General features: G+C 35.0%; 2 protein-coding genes across 2 annotated transcripts; both read left to right on the top strand.

The window, feature by feature from the left end:
- Positions 1 to 14,939: 14,939 nt before the first annotated feature.
- On the top strand, positions 14,940 to 16,052 carry LOC113274046 (2-methylbutanal oxime monooxygenase-like). The gene is made up of 2 exons (XM_026523583.1): positions 14,940 to 15,851; positions 15,939 to 16,052. The coding sequence occupies exons 1-2, from the start codon at positions 14,940 to 14,942 to the stop codon at positions 16,050 to 16,052; spliced, it is 1,026 nt and encodes a 341-aa protein (XP_026379368.1).
- Positions 16,053 to 16,055: 3 nt separating this feature from the next.
- LOC113274036 (cytochrome P450 71A1-like) lies at positions 16,056 to 16,502 on the top strand. The gene has a single exon (XM_026523578.1). It carries the CDS (start codon positions 16,056 to 16,058, stop codon positions 16,500 to 16,502), a length of 447 nt encoding a protein of 148 aa, XP_026379363.1.
- The last annotated feature ends 9,057 nt before the right edge of the window (positions 16,503 to 25,559 follow it).

Raw genomic sequence — 25,559 nt, 5'->3', positions numbered from 1 at the left:
AATTGATATTCGTATTGATGAAAGGACGAATGAACTTTTGACAATTACAAAAGTTATGCCTATGCAGTCATTTATTTGATGGAAAATAGGATGAAATCTTTTGTTTGACAAGGATAAAGTCTATTATGTCGTTATGCAAATAGTGATGGAAAATAGAATAGATCCTTGTATGTTATCCACGGTATTGATCTTCATTGATCCATTTTGTTATGTTTTACCGTGAAGGCTTCATTGTGTATCTTATGTTGAGCACCTTACAATTATGTCGATTAATATTGGCCTTGTTGGTTGTTCCATGAGATGTTATATGTTGAGCATTCTTGAACTAAATTAATCATCTTGATTGGTTATTTAGTTATTTTCTCCGAAAGTCTTCTTTTTTCGAGCAAAATCATTTGACAATTAAATTGATTGCTTCGGTGATTAGTTTGGTTGTGTATTCCAATTAGATTAATTATAGGTTCTCTTGTAATTAATCTAGTTGAGTTTTTCATATATTCCACAAGTTCTTGTATTGGGTATATGAACGGCTATACTAATTATGTTCTATTGGTTGATGTAGTCGTATATTTTGTAAGGTTTTCCTTATGTTGAGTATTTGAACGATTAAGGTAGTCATCTCCGTGTGGCTATCTTAGTCGTAGCTCCGTGAGTTTTCTTATGTTGAGCACAATCAATTAAATTGATCACTTTTGTGGTTTGATTTAGTTGCGTATTCCGATTAAATTAATCATGGGTTTACTTGTGATTAATTTGGTTGAGTTTTGGATATAGAAAATCATTTCCATGGTTTTTGGTGTCCAATTAAAAAATCCTTCTTTTCTTTCGAAATTAAGGTCGCTCTTGTTGTTCTTTCGGGAATGACATCAAATGGGGGAGAGTTCTTTTGAACTTGTGCTTAATGGTAATATCTTGCGGGGTGTGCGGCTGTGGAATTTTATAGGGGTTTTCTTGTATCTTAAAACTCCTTGATGAATGCATTTAGCTTTGGTTTTATGATTGCATCTAAATTGAGTTGGTATGTATTTTTCTTTTAGTCTATGAAATGTCTCTTGTGGAAATTTCATTACATCCCGTTCTTTTACCTTTGCCAATTTTATTGACAAAAAGAGGGAGAAATAATGTAGTTCACACTACAAATACATATGGTGTTCGGATCATTATGTAAGGGGGAGTGGTTTCCATGATCGAGATGGAGTATTGACTAAGGAGGAGTGATACATATCACCATACTATTGTTTCTAAAGTCATGATGCAATTGGAATTTGATGTTGCATAATGATACTATGACACTGTATAATAATGATCGAGAATCTCGATTTCTCTCATTGTTATAGCTACGGATCTTCAACAACGGTGGTGCTTAACTTACAACCTTTGGGATCATTGAAGTACTTGGAAGGACGAAGATTTCAAGAAACGTTGAAGATTAGACTATGGAATAGGAGCCACTAAAGTTTATCTTTTTTGTATTCCATATGTATTAATAGTTTTGTCACTAAAATTGACAAAGGGAGAGATTGTTAGAGCATAGTTCGGTCGACCTCGCATGCGTTGCTATATCAAGCATGTTTGTCAATGTTAGTGATCAAAACTATGAGTCTTGATTTCTAGTCTATTATAGCTAAGTCTCGGACTAGGATAGAAAAGTATAGTTGAGCTCAAGGACTTCATGGAGATTCATCATACAACGACGAAAATCTACTCAAGGAACCGTGAAACTTCATCAACAAAAAGGTATGTGGAGACTTGAACTTATCTATCACTCAAAAGTCTATCTATTCTATCACCTACTTCTTATGAGACAAAAATTCGTATGGTATATAGAATGGATCATACACATTTGACATTTAGAGCTGAGTATTCACTACTTATCTTTTTCTCGAAATCGTGTGTTGGTAAAGCGTTTCGCTTTGATCAAGTTTATCTTCACCTAGCGATGAAAGTCATGAAAAGTTTCAATTACTTTGAGAATTGCTCTGACGTGAAACGGTCTGTGAATAACGTCTATATAACGTCCTCTGAGAATGTATCAATGATTGGAATAAGAGTTTAGATTACATAACCATGTATTCCTCAATCCGAATTTTTCGAACTTTGTTAATTGAGAGAAACCGGAGGAATTGGCTTTGCCAAGTCCACGAACTGACGGAAGTTCTCTTGCCGAGAATTTCTGCTGGGATTTTCCAAAAACTCGTTTGCGTGTTTAGTCCGCGAACCTAGCCCGCGAACTGGCGGAAGTCTCTTTGCCGATATTTTCTGCTGAGTTTGGAAAACTCTGCCGTTTGCCTTAAGTCCGCGAACTTGTTTATGCTCTTAAATGGTTATGATCTAAAAATGTGCTCTGAACATGAAACTTAAATAACTAAGGAATGCTTTGTGCAAACCGTGGATATAAAGTTCATGAGCCGATTCATCGAATTATCTTTGTTTCAATTGTGTCTTGTGTAGTTACATAAGATCTCATAGAAATTGAACAACTCTCTAACTAGTTCATTTGTGTCAATTGAACTAGTTATGGTGAAGAAGAACTAGGTTAATATGAATTGCTCATATGGTTAACCTTTTGGGTTACTATGTTGAACCAACATACACGTACACGTTTGGGCATGGTTTTCACAAACCCAGTAAACGTCTACCCAAGTGTGTGTGACAAGCTAAGTTTTCGATCTAACGGTTGAGAAATATTAGCTTGAATCTAAATCAGGTTTTAATCTAACGGTGAATATGGATTTCTTTGTAACTAACCAAAAACCCTGATTTGAAGGTTATATAAAGGAGACATCTAGAGTGGATTCTCATCTAACATTTGGTTTTCTTCTCTAAAACCAGGTTAATGACTTAAAGACTTCATTGGGATTGTGAAGCTAGACCGACACTACTTTTATCGTAGTTGTGTGATCTGATCTTGCATCTTCTATCGTACGAGTAAAATCTTTGATTGGATTGAGATCGTCAGAGTTCTCCGATAGGCAAGATAAAGAAGTCACAAACATCTTCGTCTCACTGTTTGTGATTCCTCGACAAACCGCTTGTGTAGTCAAGAAGGATTGTTGAGAGGTGATTGATTAATCTAGGCTGTTCTTCGGAAATATAAGACTGGATTATCAATTTGTTCCAGTTCACCTTGATTTTATATCTTAAGACGGAACAAAAACCTAGGGTTTTTCTGCGGGAGATAGACTTATCCTTTGATATACTTTTATGTGAGAGACAGATTTGTTTATTATCAAGTATGCGATTTTGGGTTGCTGCAACTCTTAGTTGTGCGTGAGATCATCTAAGGGAATCAAGTGCGCAGTATCCTGCTGGTATCAGAGGGGTAGGAGTACAACTGTACCTTGAATTAGTGGGAGACTAATTGGGGTTCAAGTATAGTCCAGTACGAAGTTAGCTTTTGGTAGGATAATGTCTGTAGCGACTTAATACAGTGTGTACTCAATCTGGACTAGGTCCCGGGGTTTTTCTGCATTTGCGGTTTCCTCATTAACAAAACTTCTGGTGTCTGTGTTATTTCTTTTCCGCATTATATTTTTTATATAATAGAAATAATACAGGTTGTGCGTTAAGATCATCAATTGGAAATCCAACCTTTGGTTGTCGATTGATATTGATTGATCCTTGGACATTGGTCTTTGGTACCGTCCAAGTTATTCCTTGTGTTTGATTAAAGGCTCGCTATTGTTTTAGCTTGAGTAAATCAAAACAAGTGAGAGATATTAACTCCTCGAGATACTTTAATCTAGATTGAGTCTGACTTTCTAGTTGATTTTCTAGCAAAGTATTTCGGAGTTAGTCCATACAAATTGCTAATCGAATTATTGGGTGGTGTTGTTAGACCCCCGCTTTTTCAGGTACAAAAAGAAACATAGACATAGGATATGTGCATGTCACTACGGGAAAAACATCGATCAATTACACCAAAAAACAGTTGTCATACGATATGACGACGGATATTGATGCGTTGCACAAGGGGGGGGGGGGGTAGAAAGTCTTCAATTCTTTACAACTCGTAAATACTAGTTGTAAACACGGTTGTTGTTCCATTGTATACCATGCTTTTTTCAGTTGTGAAAGTCTTTCGAAATTTCTTCTTTATGCCTAACACAACTCTTACTTGGGTCGTGAAAATAACTCATACACTACACTTGTTGGGGTTATAAAAAATTAGTTTACAACTATGGTTAGAGTTATACGTGAATTCCTTGACAACCATGATTAGAGTTGTACCTGAATTCTGACAACTTTGCGAAGAGTTGTATATCAGTTGGTTGACAACTTTGGTTCGAGTTGTAAGTCACTAATTTGACAACTTTACATAGCAATTGTGGTTATATTTCATTTGTGGAAAAAAAAAATTGGCCACAGCATTCAAAATATACCAGCATTCATTCAAATGTAAATCATTAAAATATGACGGCATTCAAACACTCGATTCATCAACAATGAAACTACAATACATTCATCAACAATTTACAATGTAATCATTCGCCAAATACACTAGATTCTTTTCAGTGTTGTTAATCACCACATATATTCTCATAATCCATTCACATAGAACTAGAACACATGTCAGTGACCATTTCCTTCAGCTCTTATAAGTTTATGTCGCATGTAGGTAATACATTAACATAGATTTCATGAGTGGTGGATTGTTGTTTACCATTCTCATCTAAGCCATCTCTTAGAAATGTTTTGCTGACAAAGCAATCACCATTCATATACTTGTCGATTAACCCTGTTGATTTCATTATCTCAATCAGAAGGCTATTGTACTTAAGACCGCAGTCTCCTCCACTTCATAAGGCTCTTGTACATAAGACCGCAGTCTCTTCCGCTGAAAAAAGCAATAGATCAAAGAAAACACTTGTTAGAAACAAGTAAACAGAAGCAAGATCAAACACAATAATCTGCTTTATCTATAACTAGATATTAAAATGTATAGATTTGAAGGATAGTAAGTATAATATCACTTATCACCATCAACAACATCAGAATCTCAGCCATAATAATATCGTAAGAAAAGCCCTTAATTACTCAAAACACAATAGTTTAGTATTCATTAAGTAATACTAATTACCAAATTTCCATCTTGAATTATGGCATCATGCATTATCTGGATGAGATGTCATTAGTTCCATCATCATCTGGAAGAATTTTTTAGACCCAAATTTCATTAACAATCGTCATTATCAAAGGGAAAAGTACCACATAGAAGGGCATACAAGATAACACCACAACTCCAGACATCTACCTCAGACCCAACATAAAGTTTTCCAGATATCACCTAATAAGAAGATAAGCAGATATATGAAACACGAGTCTTTGGTATTTTATCGAACTGCATCTTAAATCATGCTGCAGTCTTAAAATATGAAAAATACCAAGATTTTGATTGTTCAGTCAATACCTCAGGGGCAGCATAATTACAAGAAAACCTAATTTTGGTGACGATAGTTTTTTCGGCGAAGAATATTTCATTGATAAAGCTTTGTCATTGTGAACAAAATAATTTTTGTCAGTGTTGTTATATTTTCCGCGACAAGACTAGGGTTTCGTCACTCATAAGTTTTTAGTGACTTCAGTTAGAGACGAAATAATGTCTATTCACTAATAAGTTTTTTGTGATTATATGTATTTGTCACCATTTAAGTCCATTGTGATGATCTATAAATTTCGTTACAAAAGAAAATTTTATAGTGACCAAATTAATTTGTCACTAACTAATTTTATAGTGACGAAACTCAATGTTTGACACTATATTTATTTTTAGTGACCCTCAGCGTGTTTGGTTGCAAATAATTATATAGTAACAACTTTTAATCGTCACAAGTAAGAACATTTGCGACGACTATATTTTGTCGCTGTATTCATTTTCAGCGACACTATAACTTCACCACAATTCGTGATTTCAGTGATAACTAAAATGTTGTCACAAAGAATTCTTTATGGTGATAAAAGAATACATAGTTGCTAAAAAATAAATTTTTGGTAACAATATAATTTACCATGCAAAGCATAATATTTAACAATAACTTATAAATTAGAGAAAATTATACAAGTCGTCATTCGCTTACGTCATTTAAGGGGAAAATATTGAAAAGAATGCTCGGGAAAAAGAATGCTATATAGAACTGGTGATAGAGTACAATCACAATTACACTACTAGAGTACTATCACATTTACACTACTCGACGGTGTGACGGGTGCAACCAGCCTTCTTTTTCCTGGACAACAATTTCCTGTTTTGTCAATTCAAATTGAAACAGTAAAAACTTGGCAAGATCTCCAGCAGACAAACGATAAATTTCCAGACTGCAAAAGAAGAAGGAAAAAAAAAAGGAAAAATAACAACCTGTGAGGAAAAACCAAACCAGAAACTGAACTTGAGACAAAGAAGAATGTTGTTGAAAGCGATCATTTTAATCAAGGATTGAAATACTATAAACATAAGTTTTGTTTTCATTGACCTCCCACCATGAAAGCGATCATTTAATATATACAAATTGAATTCGCTAAAGACCAACAAACCATAATTACACTCATATGATTATAGTTTGTCTACGTATCATATCACTTACAGTTGATATAAGTCGGTGTCATCGATGCATTGTATCGCTTTTGTATTTTTGAGGCCATTATGATATTAGTACTTGATATGGTACGCGAACCATGTTTAGAAATCGCTAAATTTGGTTGTCTTTTATTAAACCCCTTTCAAAAAAATAAAATAAAAAATGGTTGGCAATCGCTAAACTCAAATCACTGACAAGAGTGGTCTCGCTTTAATTCAACATTTATGCAATAATATATTAAAATAAAATTTGATGCAATGGCCTCAATTCCAAAAATACCTTCCATATGTACACAAAACATTATTATCTATGATCAGTAAAATTTATGTGACTCGAAAACTTTATCAAAAATAAATACAAGAATAAATGTAGTAGTGTGCCAAAAATTTATCTTGTAACTCAAGAATATACATCCCAACTCCAATTTTTCCAGTGTGACAAAAATTTGTTAACTAGGTTTGAAATATCCCCGTTATCTTCACATTTCTTTCAATAATTCTACAATCTAATTATAATCGATCTTTTTCTAAGCTCTCTCTGATTTATCCAAATTTCTTCCTATTGAGAAGTTGGGTTCTTCATTGGCTTTCAATCATAAAAGTGGTCATACAATATACAAATAAAACAAAAAGATTATATATGCATAAAATTTCCCCCGATTTCACTTTAATTTGTCTAAAGTTCTTTTGATTTAGAAGTTGAGTACTTCATGCGCCTCCCATGTGAAAGTGGTTATTCTGTATGTATATGCACACAAAGTATATTCTTTTTTATTTGTGATACTTTGTGATTCAACTTTTTCATCAATATGATTACCTTGAAATACTTGAATTCAATTTTACCCTAAGTCGTCCAGAGAATGAAGAAGATGTGACGAATTTGATTGAAGCATGTACACAAAATACTATTATTATCTACAATAAAAAATTTCTTAGTGACTCGAAATTTTCATCAAGTTCAAATTAAATTCAAGAATAAACGTATTTTGTACCAATTTTATCTTGTATGCCAAGAATCTAAATCCCAATTCATCCAAACTCTAATTTTTCTAGTGAGCCGAAAACTTGTTAACTCTATTTGAAATTTCCTCGGTATCTTCTCATTTCTTTCGATAAATTTACAATATCACTATAATATTTTCCAATCTCTTTTTAGTCTTTCCAAATTTCTTCCTGTTAGGAAGTTGAGTTCTTGGCTTCCAACTGTAAGAGTGGTCACCTAGTATATAAATTATATATGTATATATAAACACCATTATATGGTAAAAAAATGGATTAGAAGAATGTTTTACTGTGTAAAAGATTTATCTTGTGACACAAAATTTTTACATCCCGAATTTTCTTGTATGACAAAAGCTTGTTAGATCGGCTTGAAATTTAATGAGTGTCTTTTTATTTCTTTAATATCCAACAATCTCAATTTTCTCAAATTTCACTCGAATTTTCCAAGTTTTTTTTGACTGAGAGGTTGAGCACTTCATCAGTGTCCCATCGTGTAAATGATCATTATGCATATATACACAAAGTACATTGTTATTTTAATCAAAATTTACTTTGTGGCTGGATTTTTTCATCAAATTAAAATTTAACTACAAAGCATAAATGTACTACTATGATAAAAATTTATCTTGTGAACCAAGAATTTAAATAACAACCCTTATTTCTATTGCAACTAAAATTTGTTAACCCGATATTAAATTTGTCTACCTGTGACTTAAAAATTTGTTTTCCTACTCGGAATTTATTAGTGTGCACTTGAAATTTGTCAGCACGTACCCAAATGCACGCACCGGGTATCCTCAAATCCTTGCAGAAGCTCATTTTATCAGTATTAAAATGCAATCTCATTAAGAGATAGTGATCCTCCAGGTTACTTTATGGATGAATTTGACTTCGGTTAAGGCAAACTGACGGGTCCCAGGTGTAACGCCGAGGTCAAGAAGAATTTTTCAGAAGTTAGAAAGTCGGTTCTTTACTGCAAATGCACTCCCCCACATATTTTAGTACCAATTAACTACAAGTTTGAATATCTATAGGGATAAATAAAAGCCATAAGGTTTTACGACAACACATACTGTATAACCAAAAACAAAAGTATTTGTTTAAAACAATCGTGAGCCCTTGCTCTTTTTGTATAACACTTGGCAAGTTACAATTGGATTTGTGGTTATGCTTTGTTTTAAATAGCTGCATCGTGAAGCATGTAACATTTCTTTTACTAGGATATAGTTCTGCTACAATAGATTTTTAGGAAATTTCGATGCGCCTAATTTGGTTCGACGATCTCAAAGTGTAACATGTTCATTTGAACGGCTCATAAATAAAGTGTAACTTGTTATGTTATACTATGCTACACCATGTCATCACTCTGTAGTATATGCCGGGAGAAATCTCCTTTTTTCCAGCGATTGCTCCGGAAAATTTCTTCTCTCATCTTTCTTCCCTAAGAAACAGAAATATTCCTTTTTTTTGGTCAAGGATTACCTAAAATATAGAGATAGGTATTATGATTGTAGAAGGGATTTGGCTAGAAATCAGGATTTTATTTAGCTTAAATTCTTTCCAAAGATTTTCAGAATATTTTTTTGAGGATGAACGGTTTAATCGGGGGTAGATGAGTAGATTAAATGGTTGTCAGTGAATGTATTAGACGATCCAGAAAGCTAAATTTTCCTTGTTAAGAAGTATCTTGGATGGAATTTTCGATTTCAGGGGAGAAGAATATTTTCACTTTTTTTTGGAAAGAAGATATGGATAAACAGAAAAACCCTAATTCTATCTCAAAATCAGAGAAATTTAAACTAAGAAATCATTTCGATTTTGGTTAATCTTCAATTTTTTTGGCGCCATGTAAATCAAAAGGAAAAAAAGCTGGGCAGGATTTTTTACCGCTTGATCTTCCTTTTTCTCTGCTATAAATACAGCCCAAAGTTATCAAGTTATCACAACATACTGATCAAAGGTATCTTCTCTCTATATCTCACATTACTCTTCAATTTCATATGTTAAATCATACATGCAAACACTAATTTTATAATTCTTTGATCTCTTAATTTCAGGCTGATTCTATCCCTTGGTTATCCCAATTTCAAAGATTTTTCAGAACTCTAACTTAAGGTTTGTTCTTGTCCTTTGTGTTCCCTTTGTATCTTGTTGTTTTTTTAAAAGAAAAAATATATGCATCATCAAGTTTTCATGTTTTTGTGGTTTCTTAGTTTTTCCTTTAATCATGGTTTTTTCATTGCCCAGGTGAAACATGGTTAACAACAATGAACAACCAGCTCTAGCAACATCATCTTCTGAGGGTACCTATAACTTTTCCCTTTTCTCTTCTTTTCGGACTTTTACTTCATTCACTAGCACATTTATATTGGTTGTTTTTTATTCTTTTTGTTTCGATCTGTGCTTAGTGGTAGGAATAAGCTTCATCTATCATTGGTTTGAAACTTTGATTGTGGTTCTGTTTATCACTATTGTTATTAGTTTGATACGTCAGTTTCAATCTGTTCTCAGTGGTAGGAATAAGCTTCATTTATCATTGGTTTGAAACTTTGATTTTGGTTCTGTTTATCACTATTGTTCTACTGCAGCTAATACAAAGTGGGTTCCCACAGGTTGTTTGAAGAATTGTCTTAACCAAATGTTTTGTCGTTTAGGAAGAAATTTCTCTTTTCTGTTCTTCGGTTTTGGAATTTGATTTGATTGTGTAAATGCATGAATCAGGTTTCTTCACGATTTTTTTTTGGCTTGTTTTAATCATATCAAATACTTATATGGGTTTTGTGAGAATTTGTTTCAATATGTGCTCAGTGGTAGAAATAAGCATCATTTATCATTGGTTTGATACTTTGATTGTGATTTTGTTTATCACTATTGTTGTTAGTTCGATATGTATGTTTTAATCTTTGCTCAGTGGTAGGAAAATGATCTGTCTGACTGATCATAAGGCCTGTAATTTATATTAGTCAAGAATGCTAAAAGGTTTATGATATTTTCCATGAATTTTTTTCGCGTCCCGGAAACCTGCATTTGAACTGATTTATATTTATATAACTGCGTTATCTTTATTACCATCCTGTAGTTGCAGGAAATCCTACAACACACCCCTTGTATTATCATGACTATGATTTCTAGATCTAAACTTATTTGATATGAAAATAAAGATAAAGATAATGAAAATAGAAAATAAGACACAAGATTTACGTGGTTTGATCAATATGATCTACATCCACGGGATTAGGGATATTCACTATGATTGTTGAATTACATATGAATTACAATTGAGACTCCATTAATGAGTATTTGGAGCTCTCTCTCTGGTTTTTGGGGAATAATAAGAAGATAATAATAATACAAGTTACTTTTCTCTCTCCTACCTTTCTCTTTATATAGGATGCTAGCTAGTGGATGACAGCTCATATACAGCTAAGGTTTCCCCTAATTTCGGATCTGGCTTGCGATGATATCGCAAGCTTACAAATGTTAATTTCGCAGATCTTCCAATCTTCGCAAAGTTATTACATTTTTCTTATGTTTAAGCTAATATCACCTATTGTGTCGTTTCTCAAAGTGCTCTGCGACATTTTTGTAATGCGTTGTTAAGAATTTCGCGAGCGTATCGTTGTCGCGAAATTCTGATCCTACATATTGCCTATTTTTCTGGAATATTGCTTGAAGAGCGATCTTCAACAAAAAATCCATTATTGTAGTTTGTTGGAGAGAGATACGTGTTGTTGGAGTAGTCTTTGATCTTTGTTGATGAAGGAACGAGCGAAAGAATACTGGACTTGAAAAGTACTTACTTGCCTCTATTCTTTTGTGAAGTTCCGGAGCATTGTGGAGTAAATAAGAAGTATCATCTCTTGAAGTATGCGAAGTATGAAGTATCCTTGAAGAAGTATAAGAAGTACTCAATCCTCGAAATATATAAGAAGTATGAAGTATGAAGTATCCTTTGAGAAGTATAAGAAGTACTTAATCCTCGAAATATATAAGAAGTATAAAGTATGAAGTATCCTTTGAGAATTATAAGAAGTATTCAATCCTCGAAATATAAGAAGTATCCGTCCTTGAATGAGAATAATAAGTATTGCCTCTATTCATGCGAAATTATTACTCCATTTTTGGTGATTCTTAACGAGAAGATAAAGAACATAAAATGTTTTCTTGGTAAACCATAGTTGCGTCTGTTCTTTATCTATGAAGGTAGAATCCTTGAGAAAATCTTGAATGTGCGAATTGTTTCTTCATTCTTATCTTGCCTCTGACTCATGTTTTGTGCTCATGCGATAGTATAATCTCTTCAAGTTGCTTATAATTGTGTGAAATAATTGAGCGAGATAATCACATCATTCGACATTATCACATTCTGCGAAATTATGACACATTCTACGAAATTTCAAATCATTTTGCGAAGTTCTGAATAATCTTGCGAAATTCTGAATAATCCTGTGAAATTCTGAGTAATCCTGAATAATTCTGCTCAATTCTGCGATATTATTGCGAAATTCTACAATATTATTTCGTACAATTTTGTAAAGTACTTGTGCGAATATAATGCTTATGTGATGATTATGTTATGAAATGTGTATGCGATGTTTATCCTATGCAATGCTTTTATGATGCGAGTATGATGCTTGTATGATGAGAATGCTTATCTATTGCAATGTATAGCTAATGTTTGTGTTACTTAGCTCATTTTGCACGCTATAATTGATGTAGCTTTAAATTGCCTCCATTCTCCATTTCTCTAGCTTTTTCTTTAGTGTATGCATTCCTCTTCGTGTAGTTATTGTTCCTCACAAGTTCTTACTTGTGTTTCATCTTTCCTTTTTCCTGCACTATTAGTATCTCATAACAGTATGATCATAGTATCAAGTCTGCGGCATTTTCACTGCCTCAGTTTCATTTCCATATACATATTCGCAATCTTATTTGCTTACATATAATCATCTTCGCAAGTTTATTTGCGTACCCTCTTCTGTGGTCTTATTTTGCCTTCCTAGTTAAAGGTCTTATTATGCCACCTCTTGTCATTGCGACATAATCGCAGGACGTCGTTGCACTTTCATGCAAAAACCCATTGATCTTGCATTAACTTTTTCTTTTGTATTATTGCCTCTTTAGGATTGTTGCGACAATATGACAGGCCTAAATATTCTTGCGAAAATAAATCCCCATGACATTGCCGTCTTGCGACGAAATCGCAGGACGTCTTCACATTTTCATGTAATGACCCATTGATATCGTCTTATCTTTTTCTCTAGTATTATTGCCTCTTCAGGATTGTCGCACAAATATGACAAGTCTTAATACCCTTGCGAGTAAAAAGCCTCATGACATTTGCGTCTTAAGACACTTATCATCTCCCTAATGGAGGGTGTCGCCCTTATCTCCCCCCTGGTTGCCCCTTCAAGGAGACGTACTTCTACCATACAAGGTTAGCTCCTCCCATCCGGTCTTGAAAACAACCAGTTTTTTTCGCAACCTCTTGTCCCTTTTACCTATATGGCTTATGGTTACGAGACTGCACCCTAAGTGGGGTTTTCTTCGGGCCGAGTGCAGTATAAGCCAAGACTTGTCAAGAATGGCAAGGTACGCTCTAGACGCCCCTGTCACTCTTGACTCAACCGTGTACCTCGGCGCCTTGACCGTATTATGCACTCCTTGGGAGAGTCCTTATTACCTTAGTCGCCCAACCTAAGTCATAAGCTTAAACTGAGAATCCAAGGTGCCTCTCCCGGATGGGCTTTATTGACCCCAAATCTCCATGACTCAGGTTCTGATAGACGCATTTATGTGTCTATTTTGTTCTCAATGTTCTGTATTGTTAGACTCGATTAAATACTTATTGTGTTATTTTATGTTTTTGTAGATGTTTTTTGGAAAAATAAGCTCTTGCGGCGAAATTGGCTTGAAAAGTGGTGTTTTACACCCCAGGATAGAGACTAAAAACACCCCAGAAATGCGCCGGAGGAACCCAAAAAAATGCTGGAAACACCCCAGAAAAATTACTTAAGGCACCCCAAAGGACTTGTGTTATTCGGACTCCAGCAACGGATAAGGGGCGACCACTGGATAAGGGGTGACCATCTTCAACATTTCAAAAATTCGTTTTGGCGGGAAAATTTTATTCTCAACTGTGTAACTTTCGATCGATTCTTGAAGGAGTTCTGGGTAGACTAAAGGGCTGAAACTTAATGGGTAGTTGTGATATGTCCTAACAAAGCTAGTATGGGTATTTGTTTCGATCAAATTTGTCTGGATAACTTGGTTTAATCCAAACATGGAGTTGGAGGAAAAACATGAGCTTACACGAGTTGTGGTGAATTAATTGAACTAGTTTCCTTCGCTTTTGAAGACAATTTTGACTAGTTGCCTTCGCTTTTAAATTAACTTTGGCTAGTTGCTTCCATTTTGGAAGACAACTTTGTGCTAGTTTCCTTCGCTTTTGAAGACAATTTTAGCTAGTTGCCTCAGATTCAGAGACGACTTGAGTTAGTTGGCTCCATTTTGTTTTGCAACTTGTTTCTGTACACTATTTATTGGAGATAACTTGAGCTAGATGCCTCTGATATGTACATTATTTATTGGAGACAACTTGAGCTAGTTGACTCCACTTTTGGAGAAAACTTGAGCTAGTTGACTCCAATATGGACACAACTTCAGCAAGTTGACTCCACATGGTAGTGGTGGTCGTCGGCGGTTGGCGGCGGTGATGGTGGTTGGCGACGGTGGCGGTTAACGGCGGCGGCGGGTGGAGGTTATTGGCGGCGGCGATGTGTTTGGTGGCGGTGGTGGTGGTTGGCGGTGGTGGTCGTCGGTGGTGTTCGGTGGTGGTGGTGGTCGTCGGTGGACAGTAGTGGTGGTGGACAATGGTGGTGGGCAGTAGATGTAGTTTTTTTTTTTTTTTTTGAATAGTGGTTAGTGATTTTTTATATACACTGCACAAAAGAGGGTATTTTAGTAATGTATTAAGCTAAGGGGTATTTTTAAATCTTATAAAGGTATATTTCCAATGGGTCTCATAGTAGGGGTATATAGATAATATTTCCTCTATTAATATATAATTAGAAAACCTAGTAGTATTACTTCGGACACCTGATGGTTCACTTCAGTTACATGAGTTGGTGACAATACCAAAAGGCCATATAATTGGTATGTATAGTCACTTTGTGAGTGCGAATGGTTGTTGGCTCAGCTGTCTCTTTGTAGCTGACAACTACAGCCGTTTTTTATATTCGATATGAATTAGCACCACGGAACATGAATATCATGACTTCCCATATGTGCTACATTATATAAGAGAGCGTTTGCAACACCACTATTCGCAACAAAGGAAATTACAGTCTCACATCATTTAAGCATGGAGATTCTTCCTTATAACTTACTTATTCTACTCCTTCCTTTACTTCTCGTTCTTCTATATTTTCTCTTTACATTCAAAACCAGAAAAACTGATGACCAAAACAAACCCAACATCCCACCTGGCCCTGCTAAGCTTCCAATCATTGGTAACTTACATCAACTCGGAAAACCGCTTCATCAAGTACTACACGAACTATCAAAAGTATATGGTCCAGTCATGCTTCTACAACTTGGTCGTGTACCAACACTTGTAATCTCCTCTGCTGAAGCTGCTCAACAAGTCTTGAAAACACTTGATCATGACTTTTCTACCAGACCTCCACTTGCTGGACCGAAACGTCTTTCGTATAATTTCTTAGACATTGCATTTGTACCTTATGGAGAATACTGGAGAGAGGTACGCAAAATAAGCGTGCATGAACTTTTGAGCGCGAAAAGGGTGCAATCATTTAAGTTAGTCAGAGCAGAGGAAATAGATGTTTTGATCTATTCCGTATCATCTTCTTCTAATACTAATCCTATTGATGTTTTTGAAATGTTCACAAGTTTTACACATAACGCAATTTGTAGAGTTGCTTTTGGTAGCACCACAAGTCAAAGTAAGAACCAGTTTAATGGAAGTCTTACCAAATTCCTTGACGAAGCTTTGTCTGTATTGGGTGGTTTCTATGCCACAGACTTCTTCCCCAAGTTAGGTTGGATTATTGATAGGATCACTGGAGTCCATGGTAGAATCGAGAAAGTCTTTCATGGTTTGGATAAACTATTTCAACAAATGATAGAGGAACATCTCAACCCGGTGAGACCGAAACCTGAGCATGAAGATCTCATAGATGTTTTGCTTAAACTAGAAAATGATCAAACTAGTTCGGTTCGTCTTGCAGATGATAATATCAAAGCAATTCTTATGGTAACTTGTTTTTCTTTTCATCATTTTATTACCTAATCTGTCTACTTGAGCATAAACTAATGAAATTTTATGAATCAAAACATTCAGAACATATTTATTGCTGGAGTAGACACACCAGCTGTAACAGCGAATTGGGCAATGACCGAGCTGGCTAAAAATCCAGACGCAATGAAGAAAGTTCAAGAAGAGATTAGAACCTAGGAAATGGTAGTTAAAGAGACTTTAAGGCTTCACCCAGGAAATCCCTTGTTGCTTAAAGAAAGCATGAAACACTGTATGATCGATGGATACAATGTATATCCCAAAACGACGGTCTTAATAAATGCATGGGAAATCGGGAGAAATCCTAAGTACTGGCAAAATCCAGAAGAGTTTTTGCCAGAGAGGTTTAAAGATAGGTCTCATGATTTCGCTGCAAGTCATTACAATTTTGAATATTTACCCTTTGGGGGTGGTCGAAAGGGTTGCCCTGGAATTAGCATGGGGCTTGTGTTAACAGAGCTCGTCCTTGCAAACGTATTGTATGCTTTTGACTGGGAATTACCAAAAGGACTGAAGAAGGAAGACATAAACATGGAGGTATCATCAGGGAGTAGTGTTCATAAGAAATATCCACTTGAACTTGTTCCCATCGAGACTATATACGGTTAGAAAATTTGATTAAGAGAAATCAAATTTGTTCCCTAGATATGTATATATGCATGTAATTGTATGGGACCCTATGGGTGATTGTGTGCTGCCTACATTATATATACTAGTGTGTAACCTGTGCTATGCACCGGGGCGTCGATTGGTGTGACGGGGCTTCGCCCCTCCCCGTAGCCCAAATGCTTTTGGAACATTTAAAAAATTTCTTGATTAATATATTATTTTTTTATTAATAGTAAAGTTTGATACCCTTGTATATTCAATAAATTGTGGAGATATCTAACTTATGTATATAGTATAATAATAAAAATAAATATTCTCATTATAATTACACTTGTGCACTAAAAAATAGTAAATCTTCTCATTCATAGTAAAACTTTGAAAGAACGAAGCAAATAAAAAATGTTAATTTTACCGTAAAATCTGAGTTTTAAATCACGGTCACATGAAAATCATTACCAATATGATTTATAAAATTACGGTTTACTAAAAAAGATTATATCTTGCTATGCAATTGAATATGATTTATAGAATTTTATGGTTTTCTACGTCATTTTTCCCACTAACTAATACTATGCAAAAGTGCATTTGTGCAAAAAAATAACGAATAGATATTTATTGTCAGATGCCCAACTAAAATAATTAAAACATCATATAATCATTAGTTTGTTCTGTATGTTTAAAAAAATGAATCCAGCATCAAAGATATTTAACAAATAGCAACCAGCCAAAACCCGAATAACCTGAACATAATTTCAAATGATAAAATTAGTAGATGATTGATTTGTCCTTTTATTATTATTTCTCGGGACTTAGCATTTTGTTCGACCTTTTTTTCTAGGGGCATGTGCAGCCATTTGTTCAGTATCTGTAAGTGCACTTCTTTTACACTCCTTTTTGGATAGCCCCGCCTTTAAGTTTCTCAGAAGCATTCCCTAGACCTACAATAACTCGAAATTATCTGATTAATTTGTTATGTTGCGTTCTAAAATCAATAGCTTAATTACGAATGTCTCGTTCACAAATGAAAAACTTTCATAGTTGTATCCAGGTCGTTCATATGTGGAGTAAATTGTGTAATCAATGGGCGTAAGTTCCACAACACGAAAAAATGAAAAACTGTTAAATGGTGAATGATGTTGTTAAATATATGTTTACTCACAAATTATTCATTGATTTCGTGCATTATGAAGTGAGAGTTGGGTACTCGTATATAATAAGTGAATACTTAAACTTAATTTCGTTGAGTTAATTTATGGGCACCATGAATTTTAAAATCAGATCGTGCATGTTATAGCGAATCACATGTCATATACCCGCATCACTATATTGGACAACATGTGTCACTTGAAAAATATCTAAGAGTAAGAGGAAGATGTTCTCTGTTATGTGCAGATCATCACAGAAACAAATTCTCCTTCCAATTCAAGGAATTGATGATTTATATGGTATGGTTTTGTGAGACATTTTAACCAAGAATAATCAATAAAACATTAGGTTGAACCCTATTTTTTTTACAAACTTCGCAACTCATTATATGTCGGTTGAAAAATCATTGATTGTGGGATTCTTCCAATTCTCCTACGTGTTACGTTGTTGGTTCATATTTTTGGATAACGGAATCATGTTTTTTTTTTCTTTTCGCTTTTTAGCTAGGCTAAAGCCAAATCCATGCCCTTACCCAAATCTATCCGGTCGGACTGGCCATACTGCCGGACTCAACCCCACCAAACTCCTCTATACAACTAATTTAAATACAAATTTTTACAGTGGGGGATTGAATCCCTAACTCCTCCTTACTGGAGTTGATGGAATACCACTGTGTTATGCCCTTGGATTCGAATCACGTATATTTAAATGATGTATCGCAACTCCTTCGTAGGCTCCTCCATAAAAAAAAAATGCAGACCTCCCTCGTATTTGTGCATTTCCAAGGTTTTTTTCAGAAAATGGTTATTATGCAGGGTATATTTCATGGCTTGAGCAAAATGGGTTCAATACTTATCTATTATCAGAACATAGACCCCGCGTTCCAAACTCGGAATTGCAAGGGGCAGGTTTTTGAGACATGCATTTCAGCTTCCAATGTATTTAACAGTAAATAAGATATTAATTGAACTTTCTAAAAAAATACAGTCCGGAGGCCATATTATTAATTTTGTATATTTTATTGTTTTCTCTAATAATCCACGGGATATTACTTATATTCTTTAAAAAAAAACTATAAATATGGAAAATTGAAAAGAAAAGAGTTGTATGTTTAAATATAAACTAAAAATGTAGTCATTTGCATACTTTAAAAATCCATTTACCGCCGCGCCAAAGAAGAGATCAGGGACGGACCCAAAATCATTTATAAGGTAGGGCTAGTGAATGGTGTAAGGCAATTACTAAGCAGCCGTAGGCCGCGTCGAATTTCTAGAGTATTTTCCATTACATAAGTTGTAAAAGTTATACATAGAAACACAATATAAGAGTGATTTAAAGGGAGAAAGAATGAGTTTCCACAGTATATTGAAAGTAAAATAGTGAAAAGAAAATATCATTACAACTAAATTAGAGTAAGTTCTTATTATATGTCCACATGTTAAGTTAGAATTGGGCTGGATTCTCATAACATACAGATTACTCATCCTAAAATTAAAATTTATATCAATCTCCCCCGGGCTATACCATTAGCCCAGTGATGGGTCCGTCAGTGGAAGAGATTACCAAAACAACGAAATCGTTCCGCTGCACTTTATATATAAGAATCCACAAATAAAATTTATAATATAGAAATCTCTTTATCAAATCAGTGCTTATGTTTTAGTCCTTTCTTATGATGCTTCTTTAAAAAAATAAATAAATGAAAATTATTCGCAATTAAAAATGTTAATACCTTAAAAACCGGTTTGCCAGTTTTAGGTGCAGCTAAATGCTAAAGTGAGTTGAACACGTAACCTTTTGACATGGAGTCAGATGCATGCGCTACCATTTGCGCCACATATCCATGGTTTAAAAGATTTGTCTAAGTATTTTATAGAAGATGGGTTTACCTTCATTGCTAGTCTTTTCAATAGATATGCTTTAGCTAGTAGCAGTTGTACTGCAACTGCATTCTTGTCTTTCATTAATAATAATCACCAATCTCTATGAATAAGAAAATCTACAAAGAAACCATATAACCACAAAAAAACAGATAAACTAAAGAGATCACCTAAAACCAATTTGTTTCCCAGCAATAGGGCGGCAATACCCATCCATGCACATCATCCAAGCCCAAAGAAAAGTAAAATATAGATTTAAAGTTACCACACAGCTGCATGTCAAAGGACCTTATTGTACAGACGTATATAAGATGGAAAAATACTATAATTAGATGCTAAGCAGCATTTTGTAACGGGATTCTTATTGGGCCAAAGTTCATAAGATGGAGGTAAGTAGCAGTTTAGGCATCTCATCATGACGAACATCTCCAGATACCCCTAAACTCTTGTCATCTAAACGAAAACTTAAATCACGAAAATCGTCTGCACCCCACTATTTCAGTAGGCCTCCAACAGTACAAAATCATTTCCCTAATTAACACAAATTAAATGGAACTAATGAAATGTGATGTCGTATCTATGCTGATGTACCGTGTATATGGAAGAACATGTGATGTCTCAGCGCCAATGCAATTTGACGATCTTTCCATCGCATTTATACCAATTAGTTGCATAAAACTCTAACTAAAATCACGCCCAAACATCCTTATAAAGGGAAATTAAGGAACACATAAAAATCTGTTGCGTATCCATGAAAAAGGTATTTTTTTGTATTGCTCTCGTGAAACTGCAAATACATAAAGCATTAGCACTACTGTAACGCAAGTAAAATGAAACTGCAAATACACAAAGCATTAGCACTACAATTCGGAATAGTAAATCATATTCAAGCATTCGTTGGATCAAGCTTAAATCTAACTCGTGGTCCTGGGAAGTCATGACTTCTGGCCCTCACAAAGGCAGATAAAATGGTTATACTTGGTAATTCATAACTAATTGGATAATAGTAGTCGGGCGTAGACTATCAATAATTTATTACTGTATCGTATCCATATGCAATAAGAATTCTTAATTACCTTTCTCTGGAATGTAGTCATGTACAAAACCAATAAAATGACCAAACCAGGAATTTAACTGGATACTAATAACAATAAGTGCCTATTTTGAGCCCCATTTCCCCTCAACTAGGCCTGTCAATGGATACCAATTTTCCGTTAGCCGATACCGATAATCTGTTAGCCGTTACTGCTATCATCCGACATAGCGGTAAACGGATATCCGATACCGATAAGCTAACGGATAATCCCTTCTTAACGTAACGGTAGTGGAACCGTGTATTTCCGTTAGGTTTAGTTCTGTTATCCTCTAACGTGCGTACTGCATAACTGGTTATGCACATTTTCTTTGTACTGCATAACTAGTTATGCACATTTTCTTTGCATCTGCAGTGATTTATGATAAGCATAACCTTTGATGCATCTGCATAACTAGTTATGCACATTGTTCTGTACTGCATAATGTCTTATGCATATGCATAACTGGTTATGCACTTTTTTTTTTGTGCCACATAACAAGTTATGCATCTGCATAACTGGTTATGCACATTTTCTTTGTACTGCATAACTAGTTATGCACATTTTTTTTTGGCCTGCGCCTAAGTTCCCCTTTTTATACGTTATGTATTGTTTGGTTTATCTCATCTCATTCAGTCATTCTTCTGTTCTTCACTTCGACACAACAGAGAAGTTCTCAGAGAGAAAAAGAGAGAAACTACGGATGCTGAATCAAGCATCGTCTTCTCTGCCTTAGAAATCATCATCTTCTCTGTTTTGTGGCTGTCCTGTGACTTACCAGATTGCAGCGGAAAAATATCCGTTATCCGGTAAGTCCAACGTAACAGTAACGTTTTTGAATTTCTTATTTCCGCCGGAAATGAACGGTAACGGATATCCGCTAAATTTTAACGGAAACGGCAGCGGCAGAGCCTATTTCCGTTACGTTAGCATCCATTGATAGGCCTACCCTCAACATGATTTTTTCAATAAATAAAACATAAAGAGCTTCTCCAACTTTCCATTTACGAATCAACTGTTTTAGAAAAAAATTCACAACAACAACCCAAATCAAGTATTAAATGACCTACTCCTGCATAGAAAAATAATTATGAAAGAATTAGAGAACTGCTTGAAAGCATGACAAAATAATATGAAAAAAATAACAAAGTAATTTCATTTGGAGTAGATTGTTTGGTCACTCTTCGTTACTCTTTACCGCACTACACTAACAAAATAATATGAAAAAAAAACCACTAACCTTCCCATTTCCATCTTTATGGAAGTATTGAATCATGTCATCCATCTCCTAATTTGACCAAGAAAAAACATGTTCGCTTGCTACTTTTGTAAATCTCTTATGTTTTAAAAAAGTTTGATTAGCACAAATTTCATTCTCCAGTATCTCCACCACCGACCCCTTCTCCTTCAACTTCACCGATCAACAGATACCTTTAAGAAATTTTCATAATTACCTATTGGATATTTTTTTTTTTTTATAATTTTGAAATAGTGCTAATCATCATTGCTCTTCTCATGCCCATCCAAAATATGCAACAACAATAATCATCGTTGCTTCTCCTTATGTCCATTCAGAATCTGCAACAACAACAACAAACGTATAAAAGCAAAGAAAATCGGAATTAACTGAAGTGGAGCCTAAGTGCAATTTGCAATTTGGATAATTAACAACGGGAAGTCGCAGTAAGTGCACGATAGACCTAATAATTAATAAGCATTCTACAACGTCGGATTTTTAGTTGGTATGAATGTAACCAACACAGGAATCTGGTGAGCAAAGCGGGAAACCTATATGCATGAACCAACACACAACTACTAATTACAAATACAACAATTCAGTGGCAATCGTTTTGTACCAAGTCCATTTGCATGAACTGAACTAAACTCACTCAGTTTTAACCCCAATTCATAGACCCAGAAAAAACTACAAATAATGGCAACGTAAAAGTCAGAATTCATGTTTAACATCTCACTGAGGCAGATAGTAAGCTTGAGAGAGATAACCAAAACCAAATACTTGCATACAGTTCTGTTACTGTATCAGTGTTTCAGTAAATGATAATACACATGCCAACTTCTACTGTTCGCATCCTCATTAAGATCCCACATCAAGTGAAATGCCAAAGTCGTAGTTTTTACGCTGAATTATTGTCCCATTATGCAACAACGACGCAAATTGCACATCAGCAAAAATTTAATTTTCCAACCAATGAGAAGTGGGAAGGGGGAAAAAGGACTACTGTAATAAACTACTGCAAATGAACACAAACACATTGTGTCTTCTCAATATCCCTTACTTCTAGGGTTAATAGACAAAGCTTAGGAATGAAGGCTTGTATGTTGACAATTAGGCTGTCACGAAATATCTCACTTATCATTTTAAACATTACCATAGGGGCTAATTTCCAGTTATTTTGATGCAAAAAGCACCGAAGTTTTATCTGATACAACCATAAGAAAGATAAGAAACCGATGTAAACATTCTTTCTCTAAGAGTTTCGATTATTAGGACCTGTACACCCAATTTGAAGAAACTGGGAGAGTGCATTTTTCGTAGCTTATTAAAGAGAAATGACAGACATCGCATCGCAAAAGAACTGCTAATTCTACAGAAAAGCGAGAAAGAACCTTGAGATTACTCGGAATTAATTTATAAAAAAAATGCCAACAATGATATTTGCTCCTCACATGCATGATCAGCAAGTTTTATCTTTCAAAGAAATATGAAACTCCAAAGACTCAATCAAACTTAACATATGATGTTATCTCATCTCTGGATCAGAGAGCAAAACGCCATTCAAATGTGAACATTTGATTTCTCATATGAGTGCTTTACCACTTCGGTAACCCAACATTCTAGAAGCCATTCAGAACATATATATCTCCACTTCAGTAACCCAACATTCTAGAAGCCATTCATAACATATATAAGATGAGCGAGAAATTGTATGAGTAAGGTGTGACAGTATGGGGATGCTAAGGATTTATGCAAATGAAATCTAAAGTGTCTCACCACATGTACCACTAAAATGTTACCGAGATCAAGCTGTTGAGTTTTTATCAATGAAAACGTTTGTCCAGTATTCCCTTACCCGGCAAAATGTAAAACATATATTAATTTTTACCGTAAAGGTGAACCTGGAACTATAATGTTGTTCACGAAATCACCAGGAAGACATGGAAATAGACGCATAGCTCTTTCCTCTAATGCAAGGTATTCAACATTGACACTAAGAAGCGAAAAAACAAAATAATTATAGGGATTTTTAACAAACTGCCACACTTGCAAATCCCGATTCAAGAAAATGCCACCGTTTTTCCCAGAGTTTATTAAATGCCACAACCGTTAGATATTCCGTCAGGGCCCACTAACTCGGTCTATAATCATTGAAAAAGTCTATACAATGTGTCAACATTACCTAACTACCCTTGAATTCGTGTTGGTCCAAACTCGACAATGACTCACACTATTAGGTCGATTTGAATCAGTCACAAGAAGCAACATTACCTAACTACACTTGAATTCTCTTTCTCTTTCCTTTCTTCTCTTCCTTCTCCTTCTTCTTTTTCTCCGGCGTTCCAGAGATGATATCTCTGTTGAGAAAACCTTGTAGAAAACTAGTGAAACCAATCAACCGAGTGTGGTGCTGATGAGTTCATAGTTGGGTTTGGTTAGAATCCACGATTGAGTTGAAGCGAAGTGTTTCTGTGAAGGTTAGAGTTTGATGTTGAGTTTATTTGGAATTGATAAGCTAAACTGGATGTTAACAGATGAAGATCAAAGGGTTATTGCTAAATTGAAGTTGTATTATTGTCTTGAAGAAGAATTGAGATGTTAATGAAGTTGTGAAGAAATTAGGGTTCCTGAAATGAATTTCGAGATTTAATTAAGGGTGAATAAGAAGGAATTAAAGGATGGGTTGAATAGATTGGAACATTTTGATGGATGAATTGAGTTTGATTGAGAGAATAGAATATTTGGGAATTGAATTAGGGTTGGTTAAGAACTGATGTTGATGGATGAACTGAATTGAGGGTTTAGATGATTAATTGGAGGTGGGTTTGATCTGAATTGAGAGTTACAGTTGGAGACTAGCTTAAGTTCAATAGTTAGAGTTTGTATTTGGAACTCAGATGAATTATGAAGTTATCTGGGATGAACTGGCTAGTGCTTGAGTAAATGAGTTTGAGGTAATTGTTATTCTCTATGAATTTTGTTTAAGTTATGCAGTTTTATTGTTGAATTTATGGACGTATCTATATACAGTGAATTGAGATGGATAAGATGAGTATGGTGGTTATGACATGAAGCCATGATTACAGTTTAGAATTTAGGGTTTGAATGTATGTTGTTGGTGTTGTCTATGCAGATGGAAGCACTGGTGGAATTGAGATTTAACAGAAGGAAAGACAAATTTGAAGCTCCTGTTGTTGTTGACTGATCGAATGGACATTAAGCTCACTGCCATGGAATGAATGGGTCTGTGATAAATAGGGGTTTTGTGTTGAGGTAGTGATTCATAGGCATGGTCCTAGTAGTGTTGTGAGATGATTGTGTTGTGAATGTGTTTGAGTTTGAGTTATGGGTTGCAGAGAAGAATTTAGGGCTCAAGATAGAAATTGAATGTGTTTGTGTTAGATTGAATCATTGCAGGGACACGATAAGTTTATTGGATGTTAGAGAACTGAAAAGAATGATTCAGCGATGGAAGTATAGATGAATGTTAGGAATTTGCAGGGAAAATGGCTGAAATTTGCCTGAGAAAAGCGCAGAAAACAGCTGAAACTCGATCTAATCTTTGTTATGTTGAATCAACTTCGGTACCGGCGATGGCTTATTCTGGTTAGCACGATGACCGATCCAACCAGCCAACTCAGACCGGCAATGACTTACACTGTTCAAAATAAGGAATGGGTTTGGTGAGTTGGTGACATATTTGAGGGTGTATATGTCTTTT

Source organism: Papaver somniferum, chromosome 1, assembly GCF_003573695.1.
Source record: "Papaver somniferum cultivar HN1 chromosome 1, ASM357369v1, whole genome shotgun sequence".
In the NCBI taxonomy this organism is placed as follows: Eukaryota; Viridiplantae; Streptophyta; class Magnoliopsida; order Ranunculales; family Papaveraceae; genus Papaver; species Papaver somniferum.
Note: the sequence above shows the minus strand (reverse complement) of the source record. Positions and strands in the feature narration are given on the sequence as shown.

What these genes read in the sequence shown, in the direction of transcription:
- LOC113274046 (XM_026523583.1), top strand. Translation starts at nt 14,940, where the DNA reads ATGGAGATTCTTCCTTATAACTTACTTATTCTACTCCTTCCTTTACTT. An exon ending in ATATCAAAGCAATTCTTATG is followed by an intron (nt 15,852 to 15,938) that starts GTAACTTGTTTT and finishes CAAAACATTCAG; the next exon opens with AACATATTTATTGCTGGAGT.
- LOC113274036 (XM_026523578.1), top strand. Translation starts at nt 16,056, where the DNA reads ATGGTAGTTAAAGAGACTTTAAGGCTTCACCCAGGAAATCCCTTGTTG.